We start from the raw sequence: 15,826 nt of genomic DNA on the forward strand, positions 1-15,826 counted from the left end.
GCTGGAGCTTCACCAATACCAGCCCTCGTTCCCCGCAGGTTGAGCCTTTGGGTGCTAGGGCCGGCTGGACTTAGGTGGGCCTCTGTATGTGGTCGATGAGGAGATCGAGATCAGCCCAGAGACAGCAGGAGAGAGATAGTACAGTCTTACACTGGGCAGGTAGTGTCCTGGAGACTCGGGCACCAAAGGAACGAAGGGCAGACAGGGGCGCCCGAGCAAGAGCAGGCCGAAGCCTGAAGAGACTAAGTCCAGGAAGTAGGCTGCAGAGGCGTCGAGGAACAGGCTTGAGTCAGGGCTGGCGGAAATCTAGAAGCAGTGGCAAGCAAGGCTGAGATCTGATCATGGAGAAAGTCAAGCGTAGTCGAACGATGCTGAAGTCTGGTTCTGGAGAGAGGCGACGGCGTGGTCAGGTGAAGCAGAGGTCCGGGCTTGGAGAGAGTCAACAGCGTGGTCAGGCAAAGCAAAGTCAAAGTCCGTGTAGGCAATCTGAGGAAAGGTGCAAAGCAGGAAAGTAGGAACCAGGAGTCAGGAACCAGGATCAGCGAGGAACAGGAGTGAGACGAATGTCTCAGGAGGCAATGAGTACTCAACCAGCGAGGAGACCTATTGCAAAGGCAACGCTAGGGAGCAGAGCCCGGGCTTAAGTACCGGTGCTCCACTGACGTCTCTCCCCAGTGCATGATTTAGCATAACCTTTTCACAATTTAAACTCATAGGTTTATTGGCAACGGCTTTAAAAAATAAGATTGTTGCTTATCAAAATGAGGCAGCAGTAGCTTTACTTTCAATAGCAAAACAGAGAGTTTACCATCCCTGCCACTGGTGTGTTTTCAATAAGAGCACAGTTTCTAAATTGAAACAGATACATTCAAACTGTACACCTGATAAAAACAAAATCTCAATATGCAAATGGCCAAGTGCCCTCTGCTGCCAATTGCTGGCAAATTGATGTGTTCCCTTTTGAGAACAGATCTGGGTATCTGGTGAAGCTAAAGTGAACTTTAAAAAATGAAAATTATGTCAAGCACGCAGCAGACCTGAAATGAGTTTTCTACTGATTTTTAGCTGGGGTTTGGACCAGTAGAATCCATGTACTCCCAGTTCAGTTAGAACCAGCACCATCAGCCCTCATTCACAACTACTCAGAGCTTCTCTCCATTTTATGATCTCCCCCCCCCCCACCCCAAGTCCTCATCCCTGACTCTTCCACCTTCCACCAAAACTATGTAGTCCAGTCATCACAGTGACAGGGGCCACACAGCACAACTTGCAGCCTGCATTTGGCCACTTGGTGTCACTTTTGTGCATGCCTGGGACGGCTCCCCCCAAGATCTATGAGTGCTCTCTCCAAAGCACCCCCAGCCTGGTCAGAAGGGAATATTTGAAGTGTAAACCCTTCAAAGGGTTTGCACTTTGAATAGTTTGCAATTGATTATTTAATGTCAATGTTTTGTGTTAAGCAACCCAGTCAGAATGGTCTCTGCTTGAACTTGCTCTGTTATTTGCATATTTATGCAAATAATTATTAACATAGTATATTGCAATTATTAGTTCCAGCTAGGAAAGCATCATGTTTATTCCCCTATATCTTTGACACTGTACTGAGGTTAGGACACTCATGATACATATTGGATTATAAAATTACAGAAAAGCAGGACATTTTATGGGCTCTGCTCTACACTATTCTAACCTGTGCTCATCTTACCATCAGACAGTGGTGCTGGTGACTCAAAAAGAGGGAGTGTGACAAGCACTTTTCCTGCTCCATCCAAAATCCTTCTCCCACCTTCCTCCTCCATTACCCCCTTCCTCCTTGGCCTCCTCTGTTTCTTCACTCCATCTCTGGCTTCATAATTTAATTAGAGTGGTGCAATTGCACCACTACATTTTCATAGGAGCTGCCACTGTTCCACAGATGTGTTCCTTTTTTTTTCCCCAAGGGGTCTATTTTTCTCCCTATTTTTTTCTGTCTCCCTTAAATTTGCAGAGATGTATAAGCTCCACCTCTCACCCCTCCGCCCCATACACATTTTCTCTCTTGCTATAGACTTTTACATGGGTTCGCAGTGCGGTGAAGAGACCTCTTCAGCCACAGTATGACTAGCTGATCTTCCACTTGTCTCTTGCTCCGGTGCAGCCTTCACCCACATACCCACAAGAGGGTGTGCTTACAAGAAGAAAAGAAACTGCTTAAGACAGGATAAATGATTTCAGCATAACTCTATTTTGGAATCTGTAAATTTTTGTGGGATAAGAGACCAAAATATTCTTCTGAATGATTTTCTACATTAGTTCTGAGAAATATTATGTCTCCATGAATGACGTGTGTACAACTCTAGCATCCAGTTTCTCTTCACAGGTCCTGATGGGAGAAACTGCTCAGGGTGCAGGGCCTCCTGCCTTTTCACTCGGTCCTCAGTTTGACTATCCCAAATCTAGAGTGAAGAAAAATGTTTTGCATTCAAACTATAGCACCTCAACTAGCCAAGGGACTTGTTTTTGCTTGCTCCCAAGGTCAAGCACACTAAAGCAGTTCTGAAACTGATTACAACTCTGTCAGAATGCAGAGCACCTCTGGAAAAGGGTGCAGTTTCCTGACCTCTGCAGATGTTGCTGCAAATGGATGCACTGCCTCAGAGAACAGCAGACAGCTAGAGAAGGAATATGCAGAATTCTCAGTTATTCTCCTGCAGTTTGAAGGAATTTTGGTGCTGAATCTACTCATAATGTATCTTTTGTTTATGCTGTTAAAAAAAAAATTCCATATAGTAATGCCTCTAATTTGTATGCAGAAAATTAGTAGTGTATGAGGCTTTCATATCTCATCTGCAGTGCTCCCTGTGATTCCAGTATTAGAGTATCCTGCAGCTCTGCAGAGTACCACAGCCCTGATTTCTAGCGCACCTCTCCCCCTGTACAGTACAAATAACTAGAATAGAGCTGCCCTTGTGGTGCAAAACCTGCACTATTTCACCGAAGGAAAGGAAAAACGTAAGGGAGAGTTAGACATTCAAAAACTAAAAATATAAATAATTCACAAGAGGCAAACATTTTTAAGTGGATAGGAAGTCCTAGAACAAGGGGTCATGGTCTGAAACTAAAGGGGTGTAGACTCAGGGATAAGATAAGAAAATATTTCTTCACAGAAAAGGTGGTGGATGTTTGGAGGCAAAATCAGCATCAGAATTCAAGAACGACTGGGACAAGCACAGAGAATTAGTGGGGAGTGTGGGTAAAGCTGGAGATTGGGTGGAGTCTGCAGTACTGCAGCAGGGGGAGAAAGTAGGCAGACTGGATGGGCCTTGTGCTCATCAACTGCTTTCCCAGTCTCTGCTTCCGACCTGCATCACCATCTAATAGTTTAGTCGCCCACTGCTCTATGACTACATCTCACTTTTATCTTACATTTCCTGCTTCTTCATCATAAGCCCTTTCCTGAAGCTTCTGATTAAGTAAAAGTGTGTGACAATGTTGTGATGAAAACAAGCTACCTGTACCTTTACAACAGGAAAAAAGTGAAATCTCTGATCTTCAGAGGGACGACCGAGTTAGTCTGGTGTAGAAAAATCGACAAGAGACGGGTGGCACCTTATAATCAGTCAATGAGGTGCCACCGGCTTCTTGTCCTTGTTTTAGGGGAATTCATGTTATCCTGCAGAAGTGAGCACAGAGTCTGAAGTGACCCATGAGATTACACAATCTGCAGTGCTACATGAAGGAAAGACAAGGGTTGCTCGGTTTTGTCTCCTTTCCCTGCGTTTTAAGCTCCTTTTCTGTCTCACTCTCTGCGCCTCTTCGGACTGTGTCTTTAAGCTGGGAAGGGGCTGGCCGCTCTCCGGCTTTGCTGAGTTCTGAAATTTACCGCTGCTGCAGTATAAAAGCAGCCTCCGCGCGCACTCTGCCGCAGTGCCCTCCAGCAGCAATGATGAGCTACAGCGCGGACACGCTCTTCGGGCCGGGCTCCTACCGCAAGATGCTGGTGGAGCCCGCCAGCCGCAGCATCTCGCGGTCAGCGGGCTCCCTGGCGTCCAGCGGCTTCCACTCGCAGTCCTGGTCCCGCAGCTCCACCGCCTCTCCCTACCGGAGAGGGGCCGGGGGCTTCAGCCAGCTCACCTCCTCCACCGAGAGCCTGGAGTCCCTCAACGGGGACCTGAGGTCCCGCAACGAGAAGGAGATCCTGCAGGCGCTCAACGACCGCTTCGCCGGCTACATCGACAAGGTGAGGCAGCTGGAGAGCCAGAACAAGAGCCTGGAGGCGGAGGCTGCCGTGCTGAGGCAGCAGCAGGCGGGCAGGTCGGCCATGGGCGAGCTCTTCGACCGCGAGATCCAGGACATGCGCGGCGTCCTGCTGCAGCTGAGCTCGGAGAAGGGGCAGCTGCAGCTGGAGCAGGAGCACCTGGAGGAGGACGGGCAGCAGCTGAAGCAGCGCACGGAGGACGAGGTCCGGCAGCGGGAGGAGACCGAGGCCGCCGTGCGCGCGCTGAGCAAGTACCTGGAGGAGGGCAGCCTGGCGCGCGCGGAGCTGGAGAAGCGGGCGCTCGCGCTGCAGGAGGAGGCCGCCTTCCTGCGCAGGAACCACGAGGAGGAGGTGGGCGAGCTGCTGCAGCAGCAGCAGCTGCAGCAGGGCAGCCAGGGGGCCCTGGAGATGAGGGAGGCTCTCAAGTGCGACGTCACCTCGGCCCTGAGGGAGATCCGCTGCCAGCTGGAGGGGCACACGGCCAAGAGCAGCCTGCAGTGCGAGGACTGGTTCCGAGGTAGGCGGGAGAGGGAGAGGGGGGCGTCCCTCCTCGGGAGTTTCCGATTAAAAAGTAATAGTCAACTTTTTTCTTTGTTTGTTTATTCAAATATTAACCGGTGAAATAGCACCGAATAAGGCCGCTGGTCCTCAGAGGAAAGGGAGAAATACATCTGTTACCTTCATACTTAGTGAGACGGCGGTATAGGGGGAGGGAGTTTTTCTATGTAACTTCGGTGGTGAGCTGGCGATATCTTATCCACTGATTCTGCCCTCGCTTTTTGTATTTATAAAAGAGCTTAGCAAAGTGTTTCTGCCGCAGCTCCCTAGACCATCCCTAACGTGGACTTGTGCACGAGCTCCTGCTAATGTCGCTCGCCGCATTTACGACTTACGTAGGATTAACGAGCACGATGACCTCTCTTCAAAGCACAGGTGCTCCCTCCACAAACTGCAGCCACACAAACCTCCTTCTTTCCCGCTTGCTCCAGCAGCAGGGACGGTGTTCAGGGTGAGAGCCCTGCTAGCCGGGGGTGGGAATTTAACCGCGGATACCTCTTTAACGAAAGAAGAGAAAATAATAAGCTGTTTATCAGATCCAAATACCCAGCTCTATGAACTCTCCCCAGTGCATGATTTAGCATTACCTTTTCACAATTTAAACTCAAGATATTAAAAAAATAAGATTTTTGCTTACAAAAATGAGGCAGCAGGAGCTTTACTTTCAATAGCAAAACAGAGTTTACCATCCCTGCCACTGGTGTTTTCAATAAGAGCACAGTTTCTAAATTGAAACAGATACATTTACTATTCAAACTGCGCACTCGATAAAAACAAAATATGCAAATGGCCAAGTGCCCTCTGCTGCCAATTGCTGGCATATTGATGTGGTTCCCTTTTGAGAACAGATCTGGGTATCTGGTGAAGCTAAAGTGAACTTTAAAAAATGAAAATTATGTCAAGCGCGCAGTAGACCTGAAATGAGTTTTCTACTGATTTTTAGCTGGGGTTTGGACCAGTAGAATCCATGTACTCCCAGTTCAGTTAGAACCAGCACCATCAGCCCTCATTCACAACTACTCCGAGCTTCTCTCCATTTTATGATCTTCCCCCCAAGTCCTCATCCCTGACTCTTCCACCTTCCACCAAAACTATGTAGTCCAGTCATCACAGTGACAGGGGCCACACAGCACAACTTGCAGCCTGCATTTGGCCACTTGGTGTCACTTTTGTGCATGACTGGGACGGCTCCCCCCAAGATCTATGAGTGCTCCCTCCAAAGCACCCCCAGCCTGGTCAGAAGGGAATATTTGAAGTGTAAACCCTTCACAGGGATTAATCTAGCAATTACTTTGCAATTGATTACTTAACACAATAACCTAGTCAGAATGGTCTCTGTTTTAACTTGCTCTGGCACTTGCATATTTATGTAAAGAATTATTAACATAATAAATTACAATTAGTTCCACCTAAGAAAGCATCATGTTTATTCCCCTGTATCCTTGATGCTGTACTGAGGTTAGGACACTCATGATACATATTGGATTATAAAATAACAGAAAAGCAGGACATTTTATGGGCTCTGCTATGCTAGCCTGTGCCCATCTTACCATCAGACAGTGGTGGCTGGTGACTCAAAAAGAGTGAGTGTGACAAGCACTTTTCCTGCTCCATCCAAAATCCCTCTCCCACCTTCCTCCTCCATTACCCCATTCCTCCTTGGCCTCCTCTGTTTCTTCACTCCACTCCATCTCTGGCTTCATAATTTAATTAGGGTGGTGCAATTGCACCACTACATTTTCATAGGAGCTGCCACTGTTCCACAGATGTGTTCCTTTTTTTTTCCCCAAGGGGTCTATTTTTCTCCCTATTTTTTTTCTGTCTCCCTTAAATTTGCAGAGATGTATAAGCTCCACCTCTCACCCCTCCGCCCCATACACATTTTCTCTCTTGCTATAGACTTTTACATGGGTTCGCTCTTCAGCCACAGTATGACTAGCTGATCTTCCACTTGTCTCTTGCTCCGGTGCAGCCTTCACCCACATACCCACAAGAGGGTGTGCTTACAAGTAGAAAAGAAACTGCTTAAGACAGGATAAATGATTTCAGCATAACTCTATTTTGGAATCTGTAAATATTTGTGGGATAAGAGATCAAAATATTCTTCTGAATGATTTTCTACATTTAGTTCTGGGAAATATTATTTGTCTCCATGAATGACCTATGTAAAACACAAGGTCAAGCACGCTACAGCAGTTCTGAAACTGATTACAACTCTGTCAGAATGCAGAGCACCTCTGGAAAAGGGTGCAGTGTCCTGACCTCTGCAGATGTTGCTGCAAATGGATGCACTGCCTCAGAACAGCAGACAGATCCAGAAGGAATATGCAGAACTCTGTCTCTCCTGCAGTTTGAAGGAATTTTGGTGCTGAATCTACTCATAATGTATCTTTTGTTTGTTAGAAAATAATTCCAAATAGTAATGCCGCTCTATAATTTTTATGCAGAAAATTAGAAATGTATGAGGTTTTCATGTCCGATCTGCAGTGCTCCCTGTGATTCCAGTATTAGAGTATCCTGCAGCTCCGCAGGATAGCACAGCCCTGATTTCTAGCGCACCTCTCCCCCTGTACACTACAAATAAGCAGAGCTACCCATGTGATGCCTAACACAGGCACACTGCACCACTTTCCCCTCCCCAATAAGCACTGGGATTTCTGTTCAAAATCCAGAGTTTTTTTTTTATTCATCATAACCTAACACATTAGCTCTGCTCTAGCAACAGAACCAAAAACATTGGAAGATATAGGCCACAGTTTTCAATAAAGTATTACCTAACCAAAACCCCCAAACATATGCTAATTTAGCACTCACTGCCAAGTAGATTTTTCTTTTATCAATATCGCCTCTTTAATCATTTTTTTTTATTATTTATATCCTGTTTATGAAGGCTGGGGTCTGGAGCTACCCTCAGGAGCAGGGCAGGACTGCAGGGCAAGAGCTGGGACTGTCTTCTGCCTGGCTAGCCCACTCCCTTGCAGGTTGAGCCCTTGGGTTCTGGGGGCCAGTAGAGCTTACCTGGGCAGGCTGGATAAGCTGGACAAGGCAAGGCAGCCACAGGCTGGATGTAATGGGCAGAGACAGACTGGAATCTGAGGTCTGGGTTTAGATAGAGGCAAGGAGCTGGGGACTGGATACCGGGACAGGCAAGGAGCTGATAGAAACATAGGCTGGGCAGGATACTGGACATGCATTGGGCTGGATACAGACAAAGTCTTGGATACTGAGCAGGGACTTGGCTGGATATGGACACAGGCTTGGGCAGGCAAAGCAGGGAATGGATGCTGGGGACTGGACTGGGCATAACATGGCAAGCCTAGAAGAACTGGACTTACACAAGGCAGACAAGGGTAGGGACAGCCAAGGATAACAAGACCAGAGAATCGTGAGGCCCAAAGGCATCAACACAAGGCATGAATGCTGCTAAGAATGAGGCCCAGATGCCACTAGGTAAGCTAGTGCAAGAGGGCAAGAGGCAAGGAGACAGAAGGCCTGGAGGCCACAAGGTAAGGTCTAGATAGGCCACAAGGCAAGGAACAAGATACAGGAAGTCCAGAGGCCACAAGGCATAGAATAAGATAAGGGCCAAGGGTGACTCCATGAAACCGCGTGTAGGTTCTGGCAAGGCAAGGTTAAAGGGGATTGGAATTTGTGTGGTGTGCAAACAGCAAGGAAGAGCATGGCAAGGCTGGAGAAGCTCGCTGAGGACCCCTGGTGGAGAGGAGGCTGCACCACAAACTGACTCAGGTGGCCAGTGAGGAGAGATGGTTCAGGTAGTTCAGAATAGAGCATTGGAGGCCACTGCTGGTGGGGAGGAGTCACAGTGGACTGGATCAGGGCACGGTGAGGCTGCACGGCAGGCAAAACCGTGACATATCCACCTCTTATCCCCTCAGAGCCGTACTGGGATGGGACAGGGATAGGACAGCCCTATTGTGCTACCCCCACCATTTTTCATTTATTCCACCAACTCTCTAGGGCAGCCAGATCTTGGCTTGTGCTGGATCCCAACTTGGGTTATTTATTCTTGCCTTATGTTGTGTTTTCCTACTTGGGGGCTGTTTGCAATGTACTAAATGCTAATACCCACCAGCAGCCCAGGTACCCCCTATCTAATGACACCTGAGCACTCCCATTTTCATCTTCCCTTTTGGCTGGTAAGCTGCCACCACAGGAGGGAACAGTAACCCCTTCCTAGGGCCCTACCCCACTTCGTTCTAGGATTTGTTTTTTGTAAGCTTCAATTGCTATCTGAAATCTAAATTGAAAATATCCAAAGCTATGTCAATAAGTGGATCCCATCCTTCCTAAATAAACTTTCACATTTGTTTTCCCATGCTGTATTTGTGCATCATCTAGTTGCTTCACATTTTTTTCACTTTTTCCCACCTTTCTCCATTCCTTTTTTGTTCTTGGCCTCTTACCAAACTAATCTAGGGATGATACGAGACAAGACTATCAATACTGTGCTTCATTTTGTGATACCAAATCATTACCTCCAACTGTATGAAGACAGTATCAGGTTTAGGTTGGCCACCTGCAAATGCCTAGGAATTAGCTTGTTCCTCTTTTATTCCTCTCCACACCATCCATTTTACAATTGCTCAGGCTTTTGGCACCTGATCCCATCCACACTCTTTTCCTGGCCCAGTGAAAAAAGGCATGACCTAAAACATATTTTGGCCAGTGTTCAAAGCTGTCCTTTATTCTGCCACAATAAGATAATCTAAGATAAAACATTAATTTATTATTTTCAGTATTGCTCAATCCTCATGAAGCTTTTGAACCTGTTTTGTTTCCAGTATCTGATTTGTTGCATCTGCCTATTTTCCAAACCCAATTTAAAAAAAAACAGGATTTGGACTGTTTTAGAGTTATCTATCTATAGACCAATTTCCTCACTTCCTTTTGAAGCAAAGATTCTCAACTTCATGTTTCAACAGCTAAATGATTTTCTTGATTGTTTTTGTATCTTGGACTCTTTACAAGTTGGTTTTCATAAGGCTCTTGGTATGGAAACCTTACTTATTTCATTAGTAGCTTCTATTTGCAGAGGCTTGTGGCAAGAAATATCTGCTGGTTTTTCTGGATATTTCAAGAGCCTGAGCCATCGGATATTACTGTTTCCTAGCATGCAGACGGATGGACTCAGGACCAGCGGGTTTATGCTTCCCTGCCAGCAGATGGAGCAAGCTGATGTCACAGTATATATAGCCCTGCAGTGACCCCAGCCTGTCAGTATTCTCTGTCTCCAGCAGATGGGGATTGCTTTGAGCTTTTTGAAAGGAGAAATTTGAAATTCTAAATTCAGAAAAAGAAAGCCCTGCTTTCCTGCAGTGATAACTAAAGGTCCCTCCTCCAGCTGATAATTCCTGAGGTGATTTCCGTGGTCCCTCAGATGTGGGCCTTGGTCTGGTAGCTGGGTTTCCCAGTGTGGACTTAGTTGCAAGTTCATCTGAAAGGCAGCAGGTGCAGGAGGCCACATGCGGTGGTAACAGCAGATGTCCTCTCCCCCCACAGCTGGATACACTCTCTGTACTTAGCTGTTAAGCGCTGAGCTCAGGTAAGGTTTAAAAAATTCTTTTTTTACCTGAATTAGAGATGGTCTCCGTACTCGGTGCGTCATGCTGATGTTCGTTCCTGCAGTTGTGATTGGGGAACTGGGCAGGCTGGTGGTTTGAGCAGCTAGTTCCGCACATAGGATTTTTTCTTGCACACTGCGTGGTAGGTCGCGGTGGACTTTTTCACGTGCTCTTGTGCATGTTCTGTTGCTCTCTGTAGGCTGTCGGTGTGCGCAGTGTGTCGACTCTGCACACGCATTGTGTGCTCTGTTTTTGGGCGTGCTTTTTATGTGCACAAACGTTTTTACGTGCTTAACATGGCACACAGGTTGTGCATGTGCCTTGCTGCACTTTCTTCTAGGTGCTTATTTTTTGGGCACATTTCATTTTTGAGCATGAGTCGTTCCTACACATATTCATCACAGCAATGGTGCTGGTAAGTAAGAAGCCTAAGCGTCTTCCTATATATGTTGCCTGTCATATTAGGGTTTCTCAGCCTGACCTGGCTTGTAACCTGTGTCAGCGCTGCTCAGGAAGAGTTGTCTTCCTCAGATTTTGCTAAGCCTGGCTCTTCCCATTCTGATGATGGGTTGGTCACGGCCTTGGTTAGGGAGGCACCAGACCTTGGTTCTTCCTCTGCTGGCAAGGTCAGTTCTGTGGGACCAGCTCCAGATCCTTCTGGGCTTGGTCTGGACCCGGCTGCTCTTTCTTGGGTGGAATTTTTCAAGGCTTACAAGCCTTTCTTCAGGCACAGTCCTCTGCTTCCCCCATTTCTGTCCAGTTGGACCCTCAGCCGGTGGCTACTCCCTCTTCCAGTCCTATGCTTAAATGCCAGGGCTCGCCTCACTCCCTTCAGGTGTTCCTGACAGGAATCTGGAAGATGGGGAAATTCCTCCAGGGCTGGAACCATATCAAACCATATTGCGGTTCTTTCATAGAGATGAACTGCTGGCCCTGATTTCCCAGACCTTGAAACAGCTGGGTGCTCCTGGTTTGGATGCTATGTCAGAGCCTAGGAAGAATCCCATTTCTCCTTATGTAAAGCCTCTTGTTTTTTTCCTGGTGATGGATGCCATCCAGGAATTGATTGATCTGGAATGGGATGCCCCAGAGGCAAATTTTAATGGGGGTTGGACATTGGAAGGCCTGTACCCCCTGGATCCGGCTGTGAGAGAGCGTTCGCATTTTCCCAAAGTGGATGCTCTGGTATATGCTGTGTCTAAGCGGATGACTATCCCCATAGAGGGAGGAGCGGCCTTGAAGGAGGTACATGATAGAAGGACTGAGGCAGTGGCAATTTACAGATTGCCTCCTTGTCTGCTTCTCTCTCAGGAGGTTGATGAGTCTGGAGGGAATTCCAGAGCAATTATGGAGCCTGCTGCTGCCTTTTTAGCAGACGAAGGCTGTGATTTGATCCAGACCTCTGTCAGAGGAGTGGCTTCAGTGATAGTGGCCAGGTGTCAACTCTGGTTGCAAAATTGGTCGGCTGACACAGCTTCCAAAGTCATCTTACCAGGTTGCCCTTTAAAGGCTCACTTTTGTTTAGGAGCGAGTTGGAGAAACTGGCCAGTAAGTGGGGGCGAGCCTCTGGTGCCTCGGTTGCCAGAGGATAAGAAACAGTTACAGCGCCCCTTTGGTTTGAGGAGTCGTTTCTGGGGTTCCAGGTGTTTTCGTCCCTACAGATGGTCGACCTTTCAAGGGACTCGGCCTTTCGGTAGTTATCAGTACTTTCGTCCCCAATAGCCCAAGAGAGGAGCGGGCTTGGGTGGAGGACTTCCCAAGCTTCTCAGTGAAGATTTGCTGACCCACCTTCCGGAACAGGCAATAGGGGGACATTTCTCTCTCTCATCGGAGGTGGGTCGAGATGACGTTGAACCAGTGGGTCCTGGAGGTGATACATGATGGGTATGCACTGAAATTTCACAGTATTCCCTGGGCCATGTTTATGGTGTCCCCTTGCCACTCCCTGAAGAAGAAGCAGACAGTGGAGTTCACGCTTCAGAGGCTCCTCAGATTGGGCTGTGGTTCTGGTGCCCAATCTCAAAAAAAGGTTGGGGGCAATATTCCATTTATTTTGTTGTGCCCAAGGAGGGCTCCTTTCATCCCATCTTGGATCTCGAGGGTCAACCATCACGTGAAGGTGACTTATTTTCGAATGGAAACCTTACGCTCTGTAATAATATCAGTGCAGTCGTGGGAATTTCTGACCTCCTTGGATCTGTCAGAGGCTTACCTTCATATTCCCATCCAACTGGAACACCAACGTTTTCTATGCTTTGCTATGTTGGGCACCATTATCAGTTTTGGGTGCTGCCTTTTGGTCTAGTCACCACTCCCAGAACATTTTCCAAGCTTATGGTGGTGATAGACGTGGCTGGCCTTGCAAAAAGAAGGAAGCCTGGTACACCCATATTTGGACGACTGGCTGATTTGAGCCAAGTCTCAGGAAAAGAACTACCTGGTGACACACAAGGTGATCTTATTGCAGGAGCTCAGTTGGGTGGTGAACCTGACCAAGAGCAATCTTCAAACATCTGAGTTGTTGGAGTATCTGAGGCTCTGGTTCCACATGGGACAGGAAGGAGTTTTCCTACCGGAAATTCGGATCCAGAGATTGATGTCTCAAATGCGTCAGTTGATGAATACCATACACCCGACGGTGTGGTCCTACCTACAGGTATTTGGCTTGATGGCAGCTACCCTGGAAGTGGTGCCTGGTCATCCTCTTCAGCACTCTTTGCTATCTTGTCAGAACCCGCAGTCTTAGGATTATGCGGTTGCCAATGGAAATCTGCTCCCGCCTTCAGTGGTGGTTGCAGGAGGATCATCTGAGAGAGGGAGTTCCTTATCCTCTCCATCTGGTTGGTATTCATGACAGATACAAGTCTTCACGGTTGGAGGATTCACTGCCTGGAGTTAACGGCCCAGGGGCACCAGAATGCCAAAGAGTCCTGCTGGAACAGGCGGTACAGCTGGCATGCTTGCAGTTCAGCCACAGGTTGCGGAATCAAGCAGTTCTAGTGATGTCTGACAATGCAATAACGGTGGCCTATATCAATCACCAGGGAGGAACGAAGAACCAGCAAGTGTCGCAGGAAATAGACCAGCTGATGGAATGGGAGGAAGGTTATACACTTTTTCCAGGTTTTATTGTCTGGATGTGTAAGCCCAGGCGGATGCAGCCTTTGCACGTGCGGTGTTGACTGGACCGCGGGCAGCCTCCCACCCTGCTGGGGAGTAGCTTTGGTACATCCCACTGGTCCTGAGTCCATCTGTCTCCACTAAGGAAAACAAAATTATCGGGTAAGTAATTTCTACATTTCATCTCTGAGGTCAGTTTGTCTGGACTCGTCCTTTCTTGGTACAAATCATACCTGTCGGATTACTCACATCAAGTCAGAATCAATTTGCATTGTTCCCCTTATAGAAACATAGAAATGACGGCAGAAGAAGACCAAACGGCCCATCCAGTCTGTCCAGCAAGGTTTACACTTTTTTTCTCATTCTTATCAGTTTCTCTTGCTCTTATTAACCTTTTGGTTCTATTTCCCTTTCACCCCCACCATTAATGTAGAGAGCAGTGTTGGAACTGCATCTAAGTGAAATATCTAGCTTAATTAGTTGGGGGTAGTAACTGCCGCAATAAGCAAGCTACACCCATGCTTATTTGTTTACCCAGACTATGTTATTCAGTCCTTGTTGGTTGTTGTCTGTATATAGATCCACTTTTCTTCATCCCCCCTGCCGTTGAAGCAGAGGGCTATGCTGGATATGCATTGAAAGTGAAGTATCAGGCTTATTTGGTTTGGGGTAGTAACCGCCGTAACAAGCAAGCTACTCCCTGCTTTTTTGTGAATGCAAATCCTTTTTTCCACATTTCCTCATTGCCGCTGAAGCTTAGAACAACGTTGGAGTCGCATTAACCGTGTGTAAGTTTATTGAATAAGGGTATTATCTCCAGGTAGTAGCCGTCATTCCCGCGAGCCACCCACTCTTCATTCACGTCCTCTAGACTTTATGGATCCACAGTGTGTAGCCCACACCCCTTTGAAGTGATGTTCTTTGGTGTGATGTTCTGTTCAGCATTCATGGCAGTCCAGATATCACAGGTGAAATACACACTCCCCTCTGCCTTAGCTAGCAGTGCTTGGATGCGACTGCAACACTGGTTGTACAGGCTGGGGATGACCTTTCTGTAAATGTGGTTCTGGAGGGGACTTTGTAATTTGGAAATAAGACTTTCAGCAAATGCTTGAAACCCACATTCTCCACTACCTGTAAGGGCTGGTCATCAGGGGCAATCATTTCCCCAATGCTCCTGGTTACAACTTTTGAGGCTGCTTGCCTGCTTCCCCGGGATAGTGTTACCGAACACCAGCCCATTTCCTCCAGGGTGGGTTGTCACTACTGACAAATGGCAGGGGGCCTGCCACCTGACTGCTAGAAGGGGCTGAGGGCATGGGATGACGCTGCTCCTTTTCAACCATTTTATGCTGCTGGAAAAAGGGGTCCCCTGACTGGTACTGCCACCATCCCCAGATATCAGTACTGTTGGGGGTTGCTTTTGCATATGATGCATCATGCCAAAATTAGTTAGATGTCCCATTTGCTTGCCTCTGCTAATAGCCCTGGCACAGTAATTACACTGAGCAAAACACTGGTCCTCCATCACTTTAAAGTGGCTCCAGATCACTGATTTATTTTGTGATCCCTTCTCTATAGCCTTCGGGGTGGATGCTGGCACTGGAGTTGAAATAGTGGGTGCACCCTGAGAAGCAATGTCAGGGGCATCAGTCACACTCTGTGCCTGCGCTGACTGCTCTTCCTCCTCATCAACATTAGTTTCATCTCTCCCCTCCAGCACTGAAGTGGAGGCTAAGACAGAACTAACTAATCCTCCTAAACCTTCTTCAGCTATTACTACTTCCATTTCTGATGATGAGAATCCCACACAAGATGATTCTTCATTGGAATCAGAAGCAAACAGTGTCTGCGCTACATTGTCAGCACTAACTAGAGTCTGCTGTCGCATTGCTGCTTTTGGGTCTCGCCCTTTTGTCTTGCATGACTCAGCCTCCCCTTCCCTCACCTCCAAAACAACAGGGTCAGAAACAGGTGGTGGCAGTGCATCATCTTTAAATTTCATTTTTTTCCGGATGGAACTGCCTGCCTCTCCAGAGATTTTAGACTGGAACACCTCCCTTTTTAACTTTAATGGGGAATTGGCACTGCCTTTTGAAGTGCCTTCTCTGCCAGTCCCAGTCACTCGACCACGTATACCTTTCCCTGACATCATGGATTTAATGTCACTGCCTACTAGGGATTTCAATTAAAATAATTATTTCTTTATTGGTGACTGAACACCTCTGTACCAATATATGTGAGTGTGGGAAAACTACATACACTCCCATAGTGCAGTGTCTTGCTGTACACTACAACTGAGACTGCTGTATGTGCACAAAAAAATGAA

The 15,826-nt window shown here is 47.4% G+C and overlaps 1 protein-coding gene across 2 annotated transcripts in view; it reads left to right on the forward strand.

Moving 5' to 3' along the window:
* Positions 1-3,889: 3,889 nt before the first annotated feature.
* NEFH (neurofilament heavy) overlaps positions 3,890-15,826 on the forward strand; it is a 66,455-nt gene continuing 54,518 nt past the window's right edge. Inside the window, exon 1 of one of the 2 annotated variants that reach the window (XM_029571016.1) lies at positions 3,890-4,808. In XM_029571016.1, coding sequence (XP_029426876.1) covers positions 3,923-4,808 — 886 coding nt within the window. In that variant the 5' untranslated portion in view covers positions 3,890-3,922. The remainder of the gene's footprint in view (positions 4,809-15,826) is intronic. The other variant, XM_029571017.1, reaches the window with a different exon arrangement.

This window comes from Rhinatrema bivittatum, chromosome 11 (assembly GCF_901001135.1).
Source record: "Rhinatrema bivittatum chromosome 11, aRhiBiv1.1, whole genome shotgun sequence".
NCBI classification, from domain to species: domain Eukaryota; kingdom Metazoa; phylum Chordata; class Amphibia; order Gymnophiona; family Rhinatrematidae; genus Rhinatrema; species Rhinatrema bivittatum.